The sequence below is a fragment of the Brachionichthys hirsutus genome, chromosome 11, assembly GCF_040956055.1.
Source record: "Brachionichthys hirsutus isolate HB-005 chromosome 11, CSIRO-AGI_Bhir_v1, whole genome shotgun sequence".
Lineage (NCBI taxonomy): Eukaryota > Metazoa > Chordata > Actinopteri > Lophiiformes > Brachionichthyidae > Brachionichthys > Brachionichthys hirsutus.
In genome coordinates this window covers 182640-205176 of record NC_090907.1, presented here as the reverse complement: position 1 = coordinate 205176, position 22537 = coordinate 182640, and the positions used below count along the sequence as shown (strand labels likewise).

The window sequence follows — 22537 nt, the reverse complement described above, 5'->3', positions numbered from 1 at the left end:
GTCTTCCCGCGGGCTGCTTGGTTTCGGCGGCAGCAGGGCGGGGTTTGTTTTGAGAACGGACCGGGGAGAGAGAGGAAGATGGCGGCCGCAGCGTCAGCCGAGCGGCTTCGCAGCCGGTATCGGTCTGTTCCCGGAGCCGGGTCCGGCCCGCCGGGGGACGCGGTGAGGAAGTCCGGCGGCAGCCCGCCCCGTCGAGCCCAGAGAGCCTCCGGCAGCGAGCAGCGGGTCCGGAGGAGGAGCGACCCCGAGAGGGGCAGCAGCCGGACAGGTCGGTGCGCTTATCTCGGTGCAGCTCACACCCCGCCGGGGCGGGCGGCTCCGTTCCGTTCACGCTTCGGTCAGTCCGTGCGTGTGAATACACGTCACTGTTTGGTGGTGTCGTTTCGCAGCAAGACAACTAGTTGAGTGAGACAACGACAACTAACCAGAACTAACCAGAACAACAGACACCGCTCCGGGTCCGGGACTTGTCCAGACTTGAACCGGGTCAGGCCTGTATCTGACTCACTTTGCTGCTTTTGCGCCGGTTTATGAGTCCCCCGGGATGGACGGTCACGTGTCCTGGAAGTAACGGCGGGGGGGCGGGGGGGGGACGTTTGTTTTGGTATTGCTATGACTGATTTTTGTGAACGTCTCATTAGTGACGTCACATAACAGATAAACAGGGGTGTAAGATTGGCCGGGGCGAAGCCCCGCCTCCAGGGATGGACTGAAAAGATGACGAAACAGGAAGGAAACATGGAGCAGGAAATAGAATGTATTACAGTACAAGTACAGTCACACAGTAGCATGTATTACAGTACAAGTACAGTCACACAGTAGCGTGTATTACAGTACAAGTACAGTCACACAGTAGCGTGTATTACAGTACAAGTACAGTCACACAGTAGCGTGTATTACAGTACAAGTACAGTCACACAGTAGCATGTATTACAGTACAAGTACAGTCACACAGTAGCGTGTATTACAGTACAAGTACAGTCACACAGTAGCGTGTATTACAGTACAAGTACAGTCACACAGTAGCGTGTATTACAGTACAAGTACAGTCACACAGTAGCATGTATTACAGTACAAGTACAGTCACACAGTAGCGTGTATTACAGTACAAGTACAGTCACACAGTAGCGTGTATTACAGTACAAGTACAGTCACACAGTAGCATGTATTACAGTACAAGTACAGTCACACAGTAGCATGTATTACAGTACAAGTACAGTGAAACAGTAGCATGTATTACAGTACAAGTACAGTCACACAGTAGCATGTATTACAGTACAAGTACAGTCACACAGTAGCATGTATTACAGTACAAGTACAGTGAAACAGTAGCATGTATTACAGTACAAGTACAGTCACACAGTAGCATGTATTACAGTACAAGTACAGTCACACAGTAGCATGTATTACAGTACAAGTACAGTCACACAGTAGCATGTATTACAGTACAAGTACAGTCACACAGTAGCATGTATTTCAGTACAAGTACAGTCACACAGTAGCATGTATTACAGTACAAGTACAGTCACACAGTAGCATGTATTTCAGTACAAGTACAGTCACACAGTAGCATGTATTACAGTACAAGTACAGTCACACAGTAGCGTGTATTACAGTACAAGTACAGTCACACAGTAGCGTGTATTACAGTACAAGTACAGTCACACAGTATAATGTATTACAGTACAAGTACAGTCACACAGGAGCGTGTATTACAGTACAAGTACAGTCACACAGTAGCATGTATTTCAGTACAAGTACAGTCACACAGTAGCGTGTATTACAGTACAAGTACAGTCACACAGTAGCATGTATTACAGTACAAGTACAGTCACACAGTATCATGTATTACAGTACAAGTACAGTCACACAGGAGCGTGTATTACAGTACAAGTACAGTCACACAGTAGCATGTATTACAGTACAAGTACAGTCACACAGTAGCATGTATTGCAGTACAAGTACAGTCACACATCCTGTCTAAGAGGAGCATTTCATTTTCATTTCTTACGGTCTTGTTTCCGTTGAAAGTCCTTCGTACATAAATCATCGACATTTAACAATACAAATAAATAAAAATAAATTACTGAATTGATGCAAGATTGTCACAACGCACTGAAAAGAAATATGATACGAGCTGAACATCAGCATTTGCGACTTAAACAACATTTTACTGTTAGACAACTGATATTGTGGGAGTTCTTCGTTCAACGTACCGATGCTGCAAGTCTGCGGTTCCCACAATGTCCACCAGGGGCTCCAAATTACAAATCCTAAGCGAGGTGCTTTATTGTGATGGAAGCCGCTCAAAGGAGACGTCACTTCTAGCTGTTACACACATGATGATTAATGAGTATTACTCAAACAGCAGTTTGATTTCTCAGGGTCACGCGTGCTACGGATCAATAATTGATGAAGAACTTACACGGACAAAATGTCATTAATCCGACCAGAGTTCGGATTAAAATTATGATCGGATGCACTGTGTTCTTGGACCCTAAAAAAATTGATCCAATTGGGACTTCCATGTTCATCAGAAAAGAATTTCTTTTGACGTGCAATTTTTGCCAAATATACCGGAAATAGTAGAAGAAGAAGCCGTAGCAACTTCCGTTGTAAACAAAACATGGCTCCGCCCTATTCTGCTTGAGACGTCAGCGTTGTTCGTGCGAGTTCCTTTCCTTGGATAATCCGCTCCGTTTGGGCCAGTGTGAACGCGCCTCCGGACTCTGGAGAGGATCAAAAAAGTCCGCCTGAAAAGGAGGGTCTCGGTTCCTTTGGGCGGAGCAAAGGACGGAGCTACGTAGTGACGTAGTGACGCTCTACGCGGTGCGTCTCCGGAAGAGGAAGTACAGCGAGTACTCCAAGCTGCTCCAAAAAAAATAAAAGTGGTGAAATACGTACCGCTGTGTGTAGGTTTCACTAACTAAATATGCGTTATAATACTTTAATCTCTTTTTCCGAACCAGCTACGTATCACCGGTAACTGACGCGCTACGGCGCTACGACAGTCCAGCGCGGAGCGGAGAGTCAGCTGATCAGCAGCGATAGCTTCTCATCCCGTTGTTCTGAACCGACCCGGAGACTTTGTGTTTGTTAGAAACGACTAGCGTTGTGTAACATTTAGGATTTAGGCCAGAACTAAATGAGATTCCCTCCCTAAAGGAGCAGCAGCAGCAACCACGCACTCAAAAAAAAAACATGGGAGGGGGCGGGACTTCCCCTTCTACTTTGTCCAATCGACAAGCGCCGCTTTCAGCCACGCGACGTTGCTCTGAAAGTTCGTTCCGTGAATAAATCACAGTGTGAACGCAGACCTTTCAGCGAGTTATAAATGCAGGAATCTGCTCCCAAAGGAACCGAGTCCTCTTGGTGCAGTGTGAACGCACCCTGAGTTTAACCCTAACCCTGTCGTCCGGTCCCTTTAGAGTTCTTCCTCGCTCCAGCGCTCGTCCCAAAGGGTTCAGATGTTTTCCCGACGAGCACCTGGAAACACAAGGTGAGCTTCCAGAGAGGAGACGCGGCGTCTCTGGGGTCACAGCTGTGAGGACAGAGAGGACGTCTCTGGGGTCACAGCTGTGAGGACAGAGAGGACGTCTCTGGGGTCACAGCTGTGAGTCTCATCACGTCTGTTTCTCAGGGACTTCTGTCTGACTCTGAGAATGAAGAGCCAATCAGCAGGAGGATCAGGAACATCTCAGCGTTCATCAGGAAGCCCAAGAAGTGCTCATCCTTCACCAGGTGAACTCGCCTGCCTGGTAGGTACGGCCGTGACCTCTGACCTCTGACTCTACTGTGGTTCTTCTTCAGTGCTTGTCAGAGGAGTCAGAGCTGCACTGACCCCCTGGAGAGCAGAGGAGGCAAGCTGAAGGTGAGACCACCTGACCTACCGTACGGCAGCTTTGTGGACGCCTCAACGCCGCTTCCTGTTCCAGGCTGGCGCGGCAGGGATCCTCCTCTCCTCAGAGAACAGTCGCTCCACCTCCGCCCCCGTTCCTGACCGGAGACTCGCGTGGAGGACCGTCATGTTCTCATCATCGCCCCCTGTGGTCGCCGAGCGCTCCGTCAGCCCAGAGAGCAACGACAGCATCTCTGAAGAGCTCAATCACTTCAAGCCCATCGTGTGCTCGCCGTGCACGCCGCCCAAACGCCTGCCGGACGGTCGTCTGGTGGAGCCCGCCATCGTGAAGTCCACGCCCAGGAACCTGACCCGGGGCCTGCAGAAAGCCACCAGCTATGAAGCCGGTCCTGCCGTCTTGCAGAAATGGAGGCAGATCGAGCTCGACCGCCAGAGCCTCAACGTGAACGCCACGGCAACCGTGACGAGTCCCATCGACGAGCTCGCCAACAAGAACGGGGGGGGCGAAGAGAGCCGGGGGGGGGAGGGAACGACGGCCGTCAACAAGAGGAGGCTGCTGTTTGAGCCGCCAGACGTCTTCCACAAACAGTCCGTGAAGATCCGGGTCCCCGCGCTCCACTACAGCAGAGAAGGGTCCGAGTCCTGCGGCGGGGGGGGGGTCTTCTTCAGTCAACGGCAGTCCTTCCTGCCGTACGCTAAAAGCTCTGGGCCACAAGATCCACAGAGTCCACGGGAGGAATCTGCCGGCAGTCTCCGCAGGAAGAGGGCCCAGAAGACCAAACACCTGGACTCGGTCAGCCAGGAGGTCTTTGATGAGCGGTACAAGCATCAGGTCCAGCAGGTCCAGCAGGTCCAGCAGGTCCAGCAGGAGCACCAGGACCGGGCGCTGGCGCTGGAACTACAGAGACGGTTCGACCTGGAGAATCAGGCCGTCGACGGCAGGGGAAGCCCCGGCACCTACTTCCTGAGGTCATGGATGTCCAATCAGAGTCGCAGAAGGTGTGGCCTACGGAGATCTCGGCGAATCACCAAGAAGCACTAGAGCAGAGTGGGAGGCCAAGATGTTCAAAGACGTGAAGTGAGGACAAGTGAGGACAAGTGAGGACAAGTGAGGGTTTAATGACTGGCGAACACGACAATCAGACGGGTGGAGCGTCCCCTGGAGCGTCCCCGTCCCCTGGAGCGTCCCCTAGAGCGTCCCCGTCCCCTGGAGCGTCCCCTGGAGCGTCCCCTAGAGCATCCCCGTCCCCTGGAGCGTCCCCTAGAGCGTCCCCGTCCCCTAGAGCGTCCCCTAGAGCATCCCCGTCCCCTGGAGCGGCCCCTAGAGCATCCCCGTCCCCTGGAGCGTCCCCTAGAGCGTCCCCGTCCCCTAGAGCGTCCCCTAGAGCATCCCCGTCCCCTGGAGCGGCCCCTAGAGCGTCCCCATCCCCTGGAGCGTCCCCTAGAGCGTCCCCTAGAGCATCCCCGTCCCCTGGAGCGTCCCCTGGAGCGGCCCCTAGAGCGTCCCCATCCCCTGGAGCGTCCCCTGGAGCGTCTCCTAGAGCGTCTCCGTCCCCTGGAGCATCTCCTAGAGCGTCCCCGTCCCCTGGAGCGTCTCATAGAGCGCCCCAAATCACCTGAAATGAAAGGGGGGGGGGGGGGTGTAATGGATAAAGAGTGTCGACCAATCATGAGCAGCCTACGTTTCTGTACAAACACACACCAGCAGAAAGTCTGCCAGCGTTCCTCTGGGTTCTGGAGTCGGAGAGCGCTCCAACCCGAACCCGAACCCGAACCCGAACCCGAACCCGAACCCGAACCCTGTTCCCTGACAACATTTGAAGAATGACACTTCTGCAGTTTTTAAAATGCAGTGATTTTACTGCTAAAATAGTTGAGAGAGCAATTTGTATGTTAAATCCTGTCAAACATGCGTCTGATCAGGAGGAGGAATTCAACTCGCACACAAACACCAGCTTCTGTCTCAGGGTCTTTTGTCTCCGGGTGGACCAGCTTCTGTCTCAGGGTCTTTTGTCTCCGGGTGGACCAGCTTCTGTCTCAGGGTCTTTTGTCTTCCGGGTGGACCAGCTTCTGTCTCAGGGTGTTTTGTCTTCCGGGTGGACCAGCTTCTGTCTCAGGGTCTTTTGTCTCCGGGTGGACCAGCTTCTGTCTCAGGGTGTTTTGTCTTCGGGTGGACCAGCTTCTGTCTCAGGGTGTTTTGTCTTCCGGGTGGACCAGCTTCTGTCTCAGGGTCTTTTGTCTTCGGGTGGACCAGCTTCTGTCTCAGGGTCTTTTGTCTTCGGGTGGACCAGCTTCTGTCTCAGGGTGTTTTGTCTTCCAGGTGGACCAGCTTCTGTCTCAGGGTCTTTTGTCTCCGGGTGGACTCCAGCGTGTTTCCTACATTGCAGCTGATTAATGTATTTCAGTAAACTGAAAATATAAAGCAGTTTTGCTTTATTTTGTTGTTACTTGTTATTTAATATTAATTTACTACAGTATTGTGTTCTTATAACGCGAACAAGCCGATATTAAACGACTTCCGTCCCCTGAAATTTAGCAGAATGTCTAAGTTGCGCATGCGCAGTCACAGCAAGCGTCACGTGTTCGTGAGAGCCAATCAGAATCCACCAGATCAGTCTATTTGTAGCTGAAGAAAAGATGGCGGCCACCGGAAACGGCAAGAGTGGCCTGTTGGAGAAAGTAAGAATTAAAGGGTTCTTCTCTGTGGTCGGTTCGGATTCGGATTCGGATTCGGATTAGAGTTTCTCTCGCGCTGCTCGACCGTAAATTTATCTGAGACGCCGACGTCGTCCGCATTGGTGCTGCTATCAGTTAGCTAAGCTAGCTCCCGTAGCTAAAGTACGTGGCACTCGACTAAACGAAGGTAAACAGTGGATCAAGATGCTAACCCGAACCCGAAACGTTCTTCGCCCGAGCTTTTCGTGGATATATGTTTTGTTGACCTGTCGTTAAACTGAAAATGCGCAGCGACTGTAACGGGTTAATTCCTGCCCTTTGTCCGTTCACGCACGCGCCCTCATTGTTGGACGTGAATAGACATTTCTGATCAATAATCCCGATCTGATCTTTGCTTTAGTGGAGAATAGATGAGAAACCAGTAAAGATCGATCAGTGGGATGGAGCTGCTGTGAAGAACTCTCTGGACGACGCTGCGAAGAAGGTCAGTTTGTGTAACTTTCCTTTCCGTAAATCTTGATTTCATGACGTCATTGATCAGGGCGACGCCCCCTTCAGGTGCTCTTGGAGAAGTTCGGTTACGTGGAGACCTTTGGGCTGGTTGACGGCCGGCTGGTGATCTGCACCGTGTCCTGCCTGTTCGCTATGCTGGCTCTGGTCTGGGACTACCTGCACCCGTTCCCCGAGTCCAGACCGGTCCTCGCCTGCTGCGTCGTCTCATATCCTTCGCCCGGTCTCACCTGGTCTCACCTGGTCTCACCCGGTCTGGGTTTGTGTCTGACTCCCTAACCCCCCCCCCACGTACTTCATCATGATGGGCGTCCTGACTCTGTACACGTCCTACAACGAGAGGAACATCTTCCTGGTGGCGCTGCAGAGAGACCCGGCTGGGATGGATCCGGATCACGTCTGGCAGCTCTCCTCCTCCCTCAAAAGGTCTGGATTTACCCAGCATGCACGCTGTCTGATGCACTCTGCCACAGTACTCGGTTCTTTCCCTTTCTTGTCCCGAGGGGTCTCCACGGCAACCCTGTCCTTTGCATCGTCCTCCCTCACTACGTCCATGTCTCTTCTCCTGGGTCGTCCTCTAGTCCTGTTCCCTGGCAGTTCCATCCTCAGCATCCTTCTACTGATATAGTCCCTGTCTCTCCTCTGGACATGTCCAAACCATCAAAGTCTGGTCTCTCTGACCTTGTCTCCAAAACGTCTAACCTTCACTGTCCCTCTTATTGTCTCATTTCTAATCCTGTCCAACCTGGTCCCTCCCAAGGAGAACCTCGGCATCCTCATCTCCTCCACTTCTAGCTCCGCCTCCTGTCTCTTCCTCAGAGACACTGTCTCTAAGCCGTCCATCATGCTGTCCTCACCACTGTCTTGTAGACCTGTCCCTTCGTCCTATCACAGAGCACACCTGATACTCTCCTCCCCCGTTCCAGCCTGCCTGCACACGATTCTTCACCTCCTTTCCACATTCTCTCCATCACTCTGCTCTGTTGACCCGAGGTACCTGAAGTCCTCTCCCTTCTTTACGTCTCTTCCTTGTAGCTTCACTGTCCCCCCTGGGACCTTCTCATGTACACACATGTACTCTGTTTTACTCCTGCTCACCTTCATTCCTCTCTTTTCTAGAGCAGACCTCCACTTCTCTAGATTCTCCTCTACCTGCAGACCACAGTGTCATCTGCAAACATCATATTCAGAGGAGCTTCCTGTCTCACCTCATCTGTTAGTCTGTCCATCACCATGGCAACCAAAAAGGGTCTCAGAGCTGGTCCCTGGTGCACCCCAGCTCTCCACTAAACTCCTGTCCGGTGTTGGTCCTGTGCTCCAGGTTCGATGACCAGTACACCTTCAGAGTGTCCTTCACCGACGGGACGTCTCGGAGCCGGAGGGACGCCGAGTTCACCAAGTCGGTGTCGGCGTTCTTCGACGCCGACGGGACGCTGGTGATGGACCAGTTTGAGAAGAGTGTCTCCGGCCTGCACGACGCGCTGTCCTCGGGCAAGAAGCGCAAATGATTAAACGCCACGACCAGATTCATTGTTCATTTGTTGCCGTGGAGACGGCCCGCATAGTTCATCCAATCGGTTCAAGTGGAATGATTGAGCGCAATATGATGCATAAATAAATCACAACCAGGAAGTGACTGCCCAATCAGCGCCAGATTTACTTTACAGGTGTAGCAGGGACAGACTCGGTGGACGGCCATCAAAATGGACCAAAATAGAGAGAACAGAAACAATCTCCATGGCAACCAGGTGGAGGCTCCACCTTCATCGGTTCTGAGACTGGTAGAGAGTTTAGATACGTCTGCTCTAGACCCTCTGAGGGGGAGCAACACTTCGGTCTTCAACAGCGTCTCCTGCAGGAGGCGCTGTTGTACCGACGGACCATACTTCCAGCCATTTGTCTTGTCGATGAGACAATCGTCAAGAGTTTCTGGAGTCCATCACAGCTTGCTATGGGCAAAAGACGGGGTACACACCCCAGACACGTCGCCAGGGCATCGTGGGGCCACACAGCATAATGCAGCACAGCTAGCAGGAGCTAGCGTAGCACTGCAGGAACGCCATCCTGCGTGAAACTGAACCAACCGACCGTGAGATTTACCGGGTCGAAGAGGAGGAGGAGGAGGAGGAAGAGGGAATGGAGGGACGAGGACGTTAGGAATTTATCTTCATTCATGAGGCTCAAAGTCAGAATATTAAGTCCCTTAAAATTAAAAACTGCACCCCCCCCCCCCAATAATACCAATCTACATTATCTCTAAAAAAGGTACAACTCTGGTATTCATCAAAGTACATTAACAAAGTTAATTTATGAAGTATTCTGTGTTTACGTTGAACTTTCACTCGTATCTGGAGACGTCTCCAAGTGAAGTAAAGACGTTAAAGATTTATTCAGATAAAACGACAGTTTATGCACAAACAGTGAAAACCACATTTAAGGTGAACTTAATGCTGCCGACGGTGGCGTGAGTCCTGTACCGGGGGGGGGGGGGGGCTGGCCCCGCTTCAGATTCCATTCAGCTTGTTCCGGGTCATCTGCACCAGCTGTTCAGAGTATCTCTCCAGGAGAGACATCTTCCCGTCATCCTCCAGCGGGCCAGAGGGGGCGCTGCCGGCCCGCAGCGCCCAGTCGAAGGCCTCCTGCAGGACCGACATCCGAGCGTCTCTGTCGGAACCGGCGCCGGACACGGAGAGCTGCAGGACGGAGACGAGAACAAAATGGTCAAAGCGTTTAATCCAGAAGAGTCTCTGCGTAGAACCGTCCCAGGCTCCGCCCCTCACCTGCTGGTAGAGCCGCGCTGCCCGGCTCGCCGCCTGCCGCAGATCGCCGGCGACCTGCTGACATCGCCGGATGCTGAGCGACTCCTCATCACCTGAACCTGCAGCGAATTAGAAACCAGAGAATCAACGAGTCCTGGGGGGGGGGGGGGGGGGGGGCGTGGCTAAATGATCAGAATAAGCGCTCCAGGTAAACGTTCAGGTTCCGGGTCACACCTGGATCCGTCTGGATTCTGGGCCCGGAACCTGCACTGAAGTCGTACGTGGTGGCGACGCCCTGGGGTGTGTAGGGGGTGGGGCTTTGGACAAGTGTTTGGTTTTGATTGGTCGGTGTATTCTCAATGCTGCTGACACTCCACCGCCTGAACCCGCCCACCTCAGTGGGCGTGGCCGACACCTGCGGGCTGGTCGGTGTGTGATCCTGGGACTGCTGGGACGGCAGAGGGACACTGATGGACGTAAAGACAAAACAAGAAGAAAAGAAATCAGTTTTTCTCCTGAAACATTTACAGAACAATCGTCCCCAGCAGGACGTACCTGCAGGCCCGGTCCGGGGGGGGGTCCAGGGGGGGCTCCGGATGGGGGCCAGGTTGGGTGCCGTGGAGGACTGAGGAGGACGGGCTGTCCTTTTCTTCCCCTCGGTCAGCGGTAGCTGGGTCCTGGCTTGGTTTTGCTCTGGTGCTGGCCGGCGCCCCCTGCTGGACTGGAGGACTGGAGGGGGGCACCACAGTCCTGAAGGTCACATCTAAGCAGAGGGTCACAGGGTGCACACAGGTGATCGGAGCCTTCTGATTGGTTGGTGAAGAGGGGTCCAGCGTGTCCACACCAGGGTTATTATCGTTAACGAGAACTAACCGAAACTAATAAAGGTTAGCGACACTAATCCCTTCGTTTTCGTCTATCGATTTTGACATGGATTTATTTTGCTCGAGGAGTTTTACGCGAGCCGGCGGCTCCGTCCGGCGCCGCTTGTCTGGACTCGGGTCGGTGACGTCACTGGCTGGGAGGAAGCGCCAGAGCCCCGTGTGGGATGCGTTTATTACGACGGAGAGAAACAAGAAAGCTAGCTGCAACAGAACCGCAGGTCGGATCAGAACCGACCCGTCTCAGCCTGCGCACGGACCCTTTGACACCCCCCCTGGGCAGGAGGCTACGGTCCACCCGGACCAGAACCAGAACAGCGTCTTCCCCTCGGCTGTGAGACTCACCCGGTAACCTGCACTGCTCTGTTTTTACTGCGTGATTATACCAATACTGATACACGTCTGTGTACCCACTCCTGATCCTGTGTCCTGTGTTCTGTACTCGTATGTGTTTTGTAACTTAGTCACTACTGTTACTTCACTGATAAATATTCCTAGTCTGATAAACGGATTGTGATTAGTTTAGCTAAATGTAGCACAGGAGAGGCTAACTTAAGCCCCTCCCCCTCTTGAACACAGTGGACGATTACTCTGATATATTTGTGTAGAACATGGAATCCGGTTTTCTGGAAGCTGAAGTACATTTTGGAGTTCTTGTACAACTCACCCCCCCTGAGTTCCGTCGGGGGGACGTCTCTGAGCGTCCCCAATGCGACCGCTTTGAATCTCCTCCGGTTTGACCGGTCCGGGGGGGCCCCGTTGCTGTCCTCCAAGATCCGGGCTGGGAGGGAGGCAGGCGGAGCCGCTCTGTAACAGAAATGCAGCGGCGTTACCATGACAACCGGCAGCCAAAACAGAACCCCGAAGGTCCGCCAGGGTCTTCGTGGGACTCTGACCTCACTCTGTCCTGGAATCGGGACAGAAACCGGGCGGAGATGCTGAACCGAGGGTTCAGGAACTGGTCTTCGTCTGGAGGCTGCAGCGTCCTCAGGTCCGTGTCAAACGTCTCTGAAACACGCAAGAGGACACCTTAGGGACGAGGGACGAGGGACGAGACGGGTTCAGACTGCAGCAGACGCTACCGTCGTTCAGCACGTCCTCCTCGTCCTCCAGACACAAACTGTCCACAGAGCTGCCCTGGCTGAGGGAGTCCAGGTCTGCAACGGGACAACCAGGAGGTCAGTGGTCGCTAAGCAACCCTGATGTTAACGAGGGGCGCCGTCTCACCGGGACTCAGCTGATCCCTGTCCTGCGTTTGTTTCAGGGACCCCCGAGGGACAGCCACGCCCACTTCACCCTCCCTGGAATGGTGAATGGACACGAGCGCGCATTCACCCGCTGAGCCGGGCCCCCGGGGGCCGGCCTTTGAACCGCTGCTAACTCACCTGTTGGTGACGGAGCTGCTCCCAACCCCACCTGGATTCTGCGTCACCTGACCAGCACACACCTGCGTAGTACAGAGTTATTGATTAACCCTTTCTGAACGACCCGTCTCAGAGCATTCTGTCATTTCCCCCTCCATCTGTTGCTACGGTAACCCCCTTTCACAGAGCATGCACACATTCTACCTGTTGCTACGGTAACCCCCTTTCACAGAGCAGACATACATTCTACCTGTTGCTACGGTAACTCCCTTTCACAGAGCAGACATACATTCTACCTGTTGCTACGGTAACCCCCTTTCACAGAGCAGACATACATTCTACCTGTTGCTACGGTAACCCCCTTTCACAGAGCAGACATACATTCTACCTGTTGCTACGGTAACCCCCTTTTACGGAGCAGACATACATTCTACCTGTTGCTACGGTAACCCCCTTTCACGGAGCAGACATACATTCTACCTGTTGCTACGGTAACCCCCTTTCACAGAGCAGACATACATTCTACCTGTTGCTACGGTAACCCCCTTTCACAGAGCAGACATACATTCTATCTGTTGCTACGGTAACTCCCTTTCACAGAGCAGACATACATTCTACCTGTTGCTACGGTAACCCCCTTTCACAGAGCAGACATACATTCTACCTGTTGCTACGGTAACCCCCTTTCACGGAGCAGACATACATTCTACCTGTTGCTACGGTAACCCCCTTTCACAGAGCAGACATACATTCTACCTGTTGCTACGGTAACCCCCTTTCACAGAGCAGACACACATTCTACCTGTTGCTACGGTAACCCCCTTTCACAGAGCAGACATACATTCTACCTGTTGCTACGGTAACCCCCTTTCACAGAGCAGACACACATTCTCTTTTGTTCCTGCATCAATCCGAGCAGTAAAAGCTGCCAGAGGAAGGAGATGATGATGATGATGATGAAGCACTTATTAAGTTATGATGAGTATTAATACCCTCGCTGAAGGGGAGGCGAGGGTACTGCAACTGGGTCTGTCTGTCTGTCTGTTTGTCTGTCTGTTTGTCTGTCCGAGCGCATAACTCATAAACTAGTAACCCAATCGACTTGAAATCTTTACACAAGCAAGGTTCTGTCCGTGGCTCGGTCCTCCCCGAGAATGGCGTTGATCCGGATCTGGATCCAGATTCTAGAATTATTTTTACATCTGGAATTGTGCCTCTGCTGTAAACTGCCACTTTAAGAGGGAGGGACACAAATGGCATGATGGGAAAAAGAGTCCAGAAGGAGTCTTGTAGTACGTTCCGGAGCAGCAAGCTAGAGCAGGTTTGGCCCCTCTGATCCGGAAGCCCTGTTTACTGTCTCACAAGATCAATAGTCTATTGGAGGCGGAGTCTGCAGTCTCTGATTGTCTTTCTAGTTATCTTATGTTTACACATCGTTTTTGTGTCCTTTTGGGACATTAATGAACCTGAATAATCTGAGTTTACCTCTACCTCTTCCTCCTCCTCCGCCTCCTCCTCCTCCTCCTCCGCGCAAATGATCAGAGGGTCCAGCTGCTCCGCCCACCTATTGCGTACATGACGAGGCTCGACACCCGATTGGTCGGCTGTGGAGGCGTCATCCTGTGCTTGCTGAACACACAAACAGGAAACCAATCACAACGGATTGATTACGTGAACCGATCAGCAGCAAAGCGGATTCATGTCTGACCAGTCGCCTGAACCACATGGGCAGCTTCCCATTGGTCCGAAGGAGGAGAGGATCTGGAACACAAGCAGCCAATCAGTGGACAGCGGAGCCGCTGAACAGCTGAGGGTCTCTTCCTCACCTTCAGCTCGTTCTGGTCTCGCCGGAGTCCTGAGCTCCTCTTCCTCCAGCGTGATGAAGGTCTCTCTCCTGAAGCACACTCCGTTTCAGCCCGGATGACGTTCAGAACCAGGACTCACCTTTAACACGTCACTCACCTGACGTTCTGAGCTTTGTGGCTGCACGGAGGAGGAGCAGCTATCAGGCCCCGCCTCTTTCTCATGACGCTGGTCATCTGAGAGTCCAACCTCCAGAGAAACACGCAACTACAAACCAGGAAACAAAGTCCGTCAACAACGACCCCGAGCCCGGCCCACCCGACCCCCGACCCCGAGCCCGGCCCACCCGACCCCCGACCCCGAGCCCGGCTCACCCGACCCCCGAGCCCGGCCCACCCGACCCCCGACCCCGAGCCCGGCTCACCCGACCCCCGAGCCCGGCCCACCCGACCCCCGAGCCCGAGCCCGGCGAACCCGAGCCCGGCTCACCCGAGCCCCGACCCCGAGCCCAGCGAACCCGACCCCCGACCCCGAGCCCGGCTCACCCGACCCCCGAGCCCGAGCCCGGCGAACCCGAGCCCCGACCCCGAGCCCAGCGAACCCGACCCCGGCTCACCCGAGCCCGGCTCACCCGACCCCCGACCCCCGACCCCGAGCCCAGCGAACCCGACCCCCGACCCCGAGCCCGGCTCACCCAACCCCCGACCCCGAGCCCAGCGAACCCGACCCCGGCTCACCCGACCCCCAACCCCGAGCCCAGCGAACCCGACCCCCGACCCCCGACCCCGGCCCACCCGACCCCCGCTCACCTGTCTCCGGACACAGTGATGAGATGTCTGCAGTCCTGACTGAACCTCATACAGGTGACGATTTCTACGATGACACGACAGGTAAAGGAACACCTGAAGCAGAACGACACGCCCCGCCCACGCGTCCTCACCCGAGTGTCCCAACAGAGTAGCGACTCGTTCTCCCGACTCGTAGTCGAACACGGTGACGTTCTTGTCAGAGCAGCTGGTGGCAAAGAAGGACCCTGAAGGATCCATGTGGACCTGGAGACGCCACAGAAGAACCAGCCAATCACGTCACAGAGGAGGTGCGGCTTACCTTGATGATCCTTTACCTTCAGCAGAGCTCCTTCGTCGCCGGACGAGCCCTTCAAACACTTTGTCAGCTTCCCCGTTTTGACGTCGTAGACCCTGAGGACAGGACATTCCCGTTTCTGGACATCGGGCGGCTCCGGTTCTGGGACGCTCACCTGACGTTCCGGTCTTGACAGGCGATGGTAACGTGGGTCCTCGCCGGGTCCGGGTCCATGTCGTAGAGCGTCGTCTTCTCCACCACATGATGACTCCTGACGAAGGACCAACCCTCGGGCACCTGAAGCGCAGACGAGGGTTCTGATCCGGGGTCCAGGGTCCAGTTCTTAAACTGGACCCTGGACCCCGGGCTCAGACCAACCTGTTCAGCGCTGCGGAAGTAAACGCTCTTGTCTGTGCCACAGCTCACCATCCGAATGTCGGGACCGTCACCTGGAACACAGGTGAGCCGTTCTAGGAGCTACCTGTAGGGGGCAGCATCACGGCTCCGGCCCCCTGCTTTACCGGTGAAGGTGACGCCGGTGACGCCGCCCGAGTGGTCGTTCAGGGTCTGCTCCAGACTGTAGTCCTTCTCCAGGTTGAAGACGTGGATCAGCCGGTCTCTGCTCGCCGTCGCCAGCAGATTCACGCCTGACAGGAAGACGACGTGAGAAAACATCAACGGGATTCACGACCTTTGACCTCGAGCCTCACCTGAGGATACGGGCGAGAAGGCCAGACACAACACCTCCGCGTCATGAGCCTCGATCTTCACCAGCTCATCCAGGAAGTCCACGCCGAAGACACTGGACACAGAGACAAGTCAGGGGGACGTCCAGCCCAGAGACAGGTGTCCTCTCTTACCGGAGGTTTCCACATCGGTCTCCAGCGGCCAGGTGTCGTCCATCGGGACCGATCGCCAGCACCCTGACCCCCGCCTTCCCATCGGGTGCTGCCGACCCCCCCTCGGCCTGCAGGTGCTGCGTGTTCTCCCCCACGTACACGATCCTCAGCAGGTCCTGAAGAAGAGGTGATTGCAGCACTACCTGCTCGTGTACCCGCACCTGGACTCGTGTACTGCTGGCCTCACGTTGCTGTAGTGGTTTCTGAGTCCTGGGGGGGCGTCGGTGAGCCACAGTCTGATGGTGTTATCAGAAGAACAGGTGAAGAAGGAGGACGGCGGCAGAGAGGCCTGAGACGCAGCACTCAGCTCTGGGTACACCTGAGGACAGACGGGTAGTACTAGATATACCCACAGGAGTACCTGAAGTATTTCTGCTGTGGACGTACTTCAACGCTCCACACAGAGCCGCCGTGGTACAGGGCGGAGTAGAGCTTCCCGGCGTTCCTCACATCTGTAACGTCCCATACGTACAGACTGTGGTCGTTGTAGATGCAGGTCAGGCGTTTGGCAGTGGGGTCAAAGGTCAGAGCCACCGTGTCGGGGTGCCGAGCACCTGGGCTGCCAGGTAACAGGCTGTTGAGGGGACAGTTTGTAATCAGAGAGTACGCCGGGTGGCAGCCCAGGATGTTGCAGTATTCGTACCCGTGTTGAGCACTCTGGGACAGGTCGACGCCCAGCCGATGTGGGCGGGGCAATGTGCTGATGTACTGCAGGCTGGAGGGGCTGAATATTCTAACGACGCCGTCGGCGCAACCGCAAAAGATGAAGTCTGCACTGACCACCAGGCAGCGCGCCGACGCCGTCTGTCAAGAGTCAGGAGATTATTGACTTCAAAGGAAGACGTGGATCATGATCAAAGGAGCATCAGCGTACACAATATCTAAATTCATCAGAAGCAGAAGACTTTAAAGGTCCCAAAGGGAAGTACTACATGAGCAGGATGTACATAGTGCAGTAATATATAGAAACACTCAGAGAGCAGTGGGGGGGTCCACCACCAGGGGGGGCACCTTCCAGTGCTTCACACCGACCTTCAGGTTGACGCAGGTCTCCAGGTGTCGGCTGCAGGTGAACAGACACAACAGGCCGGAGCTGGTGATGCAGTAGGTGTTGCTCGCCATGTGACCACGCCCACACGCCACCCCGCTGAACGTGCTGGTCATGTGGTCACGCAGCAAAGCCGATCGACCAATGAGAGGCACCGTGCTGTTCACCTGTGTGCAAGCAGACGTTTTAAAGAGGAACCGGTAAGACCGCAGTCCAGGGAATTGATCTGTGATCAGCTGGACAGGTGAGAGCTGGTACCAGCCGCTCTTTGGAGGCGTCCAGGTACCAGAACCGGACGTGCCGGGCCCCCGCGGTGACGAAGTAGCTGTCGTCCTCAGAGAAGGACACGGAGAGGACTCTGCTGGACACTTTGTTGGACGCGATGACCAAACCTTTCTGCTCAGACAGAAAGACATTTATCAAAACATGTACTGAAGTACTACGTGTGTGAATGAATGAATATACTTATTAGATAGAATGTTGGAGTACAAGTACAGTCACACAGTATCATGTATTACAGTACAAGTACAGTCACACAGTAGCATGTATTACAGTACGAGTACAGTCACACAGTAGCATGTATTACAGTACAAGTACAGTAAACAGTAGCATGTATTACAGTACGAGTACAGTCACACAGTAGCGTGTATTACAGTACAAGTACAGTCACACAGTAGCATGTATTACAGTACAAGTACAGTCACACAGTAGCATGTATTACAGTACAAGTACAGTCACACAGTAGCATCAACCCCCTAAAAGGTGTATTTTTAGGGCCGTTTTGAAGGAGGCCAAAGAGGTGCATGTTTTGAGGGGAGGAGTCAAACAGTTCCACCCTTAGGGGGCAGTATTGTAAAAAGATGATTTACCCATGTTAGTCCTATAGGAGGGGGTAATCAGGTTGTTGTTTGAGCTCCCTCTAGTGTTGTGGCTGTGGGTGTCACTAAATCCGTGGAGGTGTTTATTCAGGTATGCAGTAATTGTACCTTACAGGTACTCTCACATAAACATATCTTTGCATAGCCAGTATGCAAAGAAAACAAAGGCTTTATATTCTATTCTATTCTATTCATAGTTCTGCCTCTGGAAGGCTTTGTGTTCTCCTTGAGGATTGTACACATCCATGTACTCGGCTCGTACTGGCGTGTCCCATCACTTACGGACACCACCGTTGTTGGATAATTTAATTCCTCATCACTCGCTCTCGGAGCCATCACTGATCAGAAATACTCTCAGACCAATCATGGAAACAACACGGAGACGAGGACGGAAGGTGGAGAACACCTGGACTGAACCAGTGAAGTGCGCTCGGCCATCTAGCGCCACCATCTGGAAGTTACTCGTATTTCAAGGGAAAATATTGCTTGCAGGTTTACTCGTGCGCCGGAACAGTCGTATGTCGGGGTATTATTGTACCTCATGTGTGTACAGTGGCAAGACAAAGTGTGTACCCCTTCCTGATTTTGTGTTGCGTGTGTGTGTGCGTGTGCGTGCGCTCACCCTCCAGTCCCACACGCTGACGGTCATGTCGTGCTGGTATCCCACGGAAACGATGTAGTTGCCGTTGGTGGAGAAGGACACACAGGAAACTCCGTACTTGTGGGACTGAACCTCGGCGACCGGACCTCCAAGCACCTCCCACACTCGCACACAGGGCATGTGACCGCTCTGGAACACACACACACACACACACCTCATCCTCCTGACGTCAGCAGCTCGATGACATCATAGACCCGACTCTTACCTCGCCGGTGGCCAGATACTTCCCATCGTGGGAGAAGGCCAGCGCACTGAAGGGCTTCCTGAAACAAACGCAGAGAGACCATTACACCACCAGGAGCTATCCAGTACCGCCAGTGGACCAGAACAGAGACCATTACACCGCCAGGAGCTACCCAGTACCGCCAGTGGACCAGAACAGAGACCATTACACCACCAGGAGCTATCCAGTACCGCCAGCGGACCAGAACAGAGACCATTACACCACCAGGAGCTACCCAGTACCGCCAGTGGACCAGAACAGAGACCATTACACCACCAGGAGCTACCCAGTACCGCCAGCGGACCAGAACAGAGACCATTACACCGCCAGGAGCTATCCAGTACCGCCAGTGGACCAGAACAGAGACCATTACACCGCCAGGAGCTATCCAGTACCGCCAGTGGACCAGAACAGAGACCATTACACCGCCAGGAGCTATCCAGTACCGCCAGCGGACCAGAACAGAGACCATTACACCGCCAGGAGCTATCCAGTACCGCCAGTGGACCAGAACAGAGACCATTACACCACCAGGAGCTATCCAGTACCGCCAGTGGACCAGAACACGGAGACTAATCAATACTAAAGGACTTTGATCAGAACTCCTCCACAGCTTGAGCTGTTGGGATCAATGGACTGTAAACTGATGACATCACAGGAAGACTGAAACAGGTTCAAGCCCTCCAGTGAGGAAAGGGGCGCGGTCTCCCCGGCTCCTCCCACCTCCACCGGCACGCAGCGTAGGTCCGGTTCATTATCAGTTCATTAACTTACCTGGTTAAATAAAACAACGGGGTGTCTGCTGTCAGACGTTCAGAGAGCAGGTGGAGGCGGAGCTACGGATCTACCTGGACGTGTTGATGATGTGACTCTGCTTGTTCTCCTCTGGGCGGAGCAGCACGATGACGCACCTGAAACACAGACCGCTCTCCAGCGTTCACATTCGTGGTCGTTTGGTTCTTCTGAGTCAGAGGAGCAGGACGTACCCTGCAGGGTAGGCGATGAGCCCCGTGTTGGGGTCAGAGGTCAACCCGCTGCCACCGGCCATGCTGATACCCAGAACTTTGTCCAGAGTCACCTACAAAGATACACTTAAAACGGCCACCCACATTCCAGAGCAAATGGCTGAATTAACTTGACATCAAAGTGAAATAACTCAGGAATTTTACTCATCAAAATCTGTCCCTCCCCCAATAATGAACACATGAATATGAGGGCGTGTCTCGCTCACCTGCTGGAAGTTAGCTCGAAGCTAAATCTGATGAAAGGCATTTTTCAAACATAAATAAATTCAGTACCCTGAAACATGAAAGACTCAGAACCTCTATTAGATGAAGTTTCTCTGGTTGGGCTTCTTGCTGACAACCGGTCCACAGGTGAGTGACGTCAGCAGACACGGTCTGCTCGGGACGACCGGCTACCGACCCGGTGCCCGGGACGACCGGCTACCGACCCGGTGCTCGGGACGACCGGCTACCGACCCGGTGCTCGGGACGGCCGGCTACCGACCCGGTGCTCGGGACGACCGGCTACCGACCCGGTGCTCGGGACGACCGGCTACCGACCCGGTGCTCGGGACGGCCGGCTACCGACCCGGTGCTCGGGACGACCGGCTACCGACCCGGTGCTCGGGACGGCCGGCTACCGACCCGGTGCTCGGGACGACCGGCTACCGACCCGGTGCTCGGGACGGCCGGCCACCGACCCGGTGGAGCTAAACACGCAGATTTAGTCTTCTAACTACCGACTTGTGTTCTCGATGCTTTACGCGGTTGAAGGTTCGGTTCTAATTGACCAGAATTAATCTGTTCAAAGCTAACGGGACCGAGGCTAACAGTTAGCTCGGCTCGTACCCGGCTGCTTGACGTCTTCTTGTGCTGGCTCGGTCGGCTCTTCCTCCCCGCCGTTGGTCTCCTCTTCGCGGGGTTGACCGAGCCGCTGTCCGCTCCCTCCGCCATGTCTCACATTAACCTTAGAATTATCTACAAAGATAAAAGCACACAGCCGAACAAACGCCGCGGTGTCGGTCCGCGGACACCGGCCGAGTCTGTCAGGTTAACCGAACGGTGTGTTGTGCTGGCGCTGCTTAGCTTCATGCTAATTATCGCTAAAGGAAACCTGACACTTCCCTTCGCGGCGGGAGTCTGGTTCAAATTGAGCTCCACCTCCTAGCCCGTAGAGAACCCGCCTTATGCCCGAAACAACCAATGGGCAACGGAGAACCCGCCTTATGCCCGAAACAACCAATGAGCAACGGAGAACCCGCCTCATGCCCGAAACAACCAATGAGCAACGGAGAACCCGCCTCATGCCCGAAACAACCAATGGGCAACGGAGAACCCGCCTTATGCCCGAAACAACCAATGGGCAACGGAGAACCCTCTCGTAATCACGAGTCACGAAGAGCAACAACCAATCAGATGGACTCGTTGAGTTTGGAACTTTACAACCGGTAACCTGCACCGCGTGATTATACTAGTATTAGTACTGCCAATACACGTCTGGATCAGAACCCGAGCTGCTGCTGCGCTCTGGATCAGAACCCGAGCCGCCGTGTCCTGGATCAGAACCCGAGCCGCCGTGTCCCGGATCAGCTGCAGTTTCACGGACCTCCTGGGGCATCCAGGACTTCTTCTGCATCTTTTCGGGTTCAGCGGTTCTGATCTCTGAAATGTTGCGACGGTGAAAGAACGCATGTCGAAGAGTTCAAAGGAGAGAAAACATCACACAACTGAAAGAGAAGCTATTTTATTACAAAACTATTCAGGCAGACAACTAAAATATATGATTTTACCATAAAGAGAATCACAAAGGATCTGAATCATGAACCGAACTTTAGCAGTAGCGCCCCCCCCCCCCCGTGGGTTCTATTTAAGTCTGACCGATGCATAGATTCTCATTTCATCGCTCCAGGATGGGAATGATTCGACCCGGCAGGACGGGGTCCCCCTTAAGAAGCTCAGCGCAGCGTACTGCAAGAGCCGCATCACCTGCAAGGCACACGTTACAGGTGTGTTCACACAAGCAGGACGACCCAAGCAGCACCTAAAGGCCCCTAGTGGCGTACCGCTGGAGCTACAGGAAGGGGGTTCCTCGGGGAACCCTGCAAGGTTCCTAGTGGCGTACCGCTGGAGCTACAGGAAGGGGGTTCCTCGGGGAACCCTGCAAGGTTCCTAGTGGCGTACCGCTGGAGCTACAGGAAGGGGGTTCCTCGGGGAACCCTGCAAGGTTCCTAGTGGCGTACCGCTGGAGCTACAGGAAGGGGGTTCCTCGGGGAACCCTGCAGGGTTCCTAGTGGCGTACCGCTGGAGCTACAGGAAGGGGGTTCCTCGGGGAACCCTGCAAGGTTCCTAGTGGCGTACCGCTGGAGTTACAGGAAGGGGGTTCCTCGGGGAACCCTGCAGGGTTCCTCGTGGCGTACCGCTGGAGCTACAGGAAGGGGGTTCCTCGGGGAACCCTGCAAGGTTCCTAGTGGCGTACCGCTGGAGCTACAGGAAGGGGGTTCCTCGGGGAACCCTGCAAGGTTCCTAGTGGCGTACCGCTGGAGCTACAGGAAGGGGGGGTTCCTCGGGGAACCCTGCAAGGTTCCTAGTGGCGTACCGCTGGAGCTACAGGAAGGGGGTTCCTCGGGGAACCCTGCAGGGTTCCTAGTGGCGTACCGCTGGAGCTACAGGAAGGGGGTTCCTCGGGGAACCCTGCAAGGTTCCTAGTGGCGTACCGCTGGAGTTACAGGAAGGGGGTTCCTCGGGGAACCCTGCAGGGTTCCTAGTGGCGTACTGCGTTTCTTTATTGCTGTGCCCGATGCGACTTTTACTTCCCTACACGCCGTCTCAGACAGGAATCCATTTATCTGTGACGTCACCGCGGGGACGCTCAAACGCCGTGATCAGAAC

General features: G+C 54.3%; 3 protein-coding genes across 3 annotated transcripts; 2 read left to right on the top strand and 1 right to left on the bottom strand.

Annotated features, from left to right (window-relative positions):
• Positions 1 to 70: 70 nt before the first annotated feature.
• On the top strand, positions 71 to 5432 carry rnf169 (ring finger protein 169). The gene is made up of 5 exons (XM_068745670.1): positions 71 to 268; positions 3429 to 3499; positions 3641 to 3741; positions 3811 to 3904; positions 3936 to 5432. Exons 1-5 carry the CDS (start codon positions 79 to 81, stop codon positions 4899 to 4901), a joined length of 1422 nt encoding a protein of 473 aa, XP_068601771.1. The 5' UTR covers positions 71 to 78; the 3' UTR covers positions 4902 to 5432.
• A 1027-nt stretch (positions 5433 to 6459) lies between these two features.
• Positions 6460 to 8705, top strand: spcs2 (signal peptidase complex subunit 2). The gene is made up of 5 exons (XM_068745461.1): positions 6460 to 6538; positions 6936 to 7019; positions 7094 to 7254; positions 7337 to 7471; positions 8367 to 8705. The coding sequence occupies exons 1-5, from the start codon at positions 6497 to 6499 to the stop codon at positions 8551 to 8553; spliced, it is 609 nt and encodes a 202-aa protein (XP_068601562.1). The 5' UTR covers positions 6460 to 6496; the 3' UTR covers positions 8554 to 8705.
• Positions 8706 to 9502: 797 nt separating this feature from the next.
• Positions 9503 to 20602, bottom strand: wdr62 (WD repeat domain 62). Its single transcript, XM_068745669.1, is given in 32 exon segments — positions 9503 to 9738; positions 9826 to 9923; positions 10039 to 10243; positions 10356 to 10682; positions 10764 to 10822; positions 11353 to 11492; positions 11582 to 11693; positions 11768 to 11842; positions 11913 to 11986; positions 12071 to 12132; positions 13535 to 13678; positions 13758 to 13810; positions 13876 to 13943; positions 14012 to 14119; positions 14662 to 14725; positions 14793 to 14904; positions 14976 to 15051; positions 15111 to 15232; positions 15314 to 15384; positions 15457 to 15582; positions 15646 to 15737; positions 15796 to 15950; positions 16022 to 16153; positions 16222 to 16393; positions 16478 to 16638; positions 16867 to 17049; positions 17141 to 17278; positions 18383 to 18602; positions 18604 to 18684; positions 19493 to 19555; positions 19631 to 19722; positions 20498 to 20602. Coding segments are annotated over 32 exon segments (3879 nt in total). The 3' UTR covers positions 9503 to 9549.
• Between the last annotated feature and the right edge of the window lie 1935 nt (positions 20603 to 22537).

What these genes read in the sequence shown, in the direction of transcription:
- rnf169 (XM_068745670.1), top strand. Translation starts at nt 79, where the DNA reads ATGGCGGCCGCAGCGTCAGCCGAGCGGCTTCGCAGCCGGTATCGGTCT. An exon ending in GAGGGGCAGCAGCCGGACAG is followed by an intron (nt 269 to 3,428) that starts GTCGGTGCGCTT and finishes CGGTCCCTTTAG; the next exon opens with AGTTCTTCCTCGCTCCAGCG. An exon ending in AAGTGCTCATCCTTCACCAG is followed by an intron (nt 3,742 to 3,810) that starts GTGAACTCGCCT and finishes GTTCTTCTTCAG; the next exon opens with TGCTTGTCAGAGGAGTCAGA.
- spcs2 (XM_068745461.1), top strand. Translation starts at nt 6,497, where the DNA reads ATGGCGGCCACCGGAAACGGCAAGAGTGGCCTGTTGGAGAAA. An exon ending in AGAGTGGCCTGTTGGAGAAA is followed by an intron (nt 6,539 to 6,935) that starts GTAAGAATTAAA and finishes TCTTTGCTTTAG; the next exon opens with TGGAGAATAGATGAGAAACC. An exon ending in TGGACGACGCTGCGAAGAAG is followed by an intron (nt 7,020 to 7,093) that starts GTCAGTTTGTGT and finishes CGCCCCCTTCAG; the next exon opens with GTGCTCTTGGAGAAGTTCGG.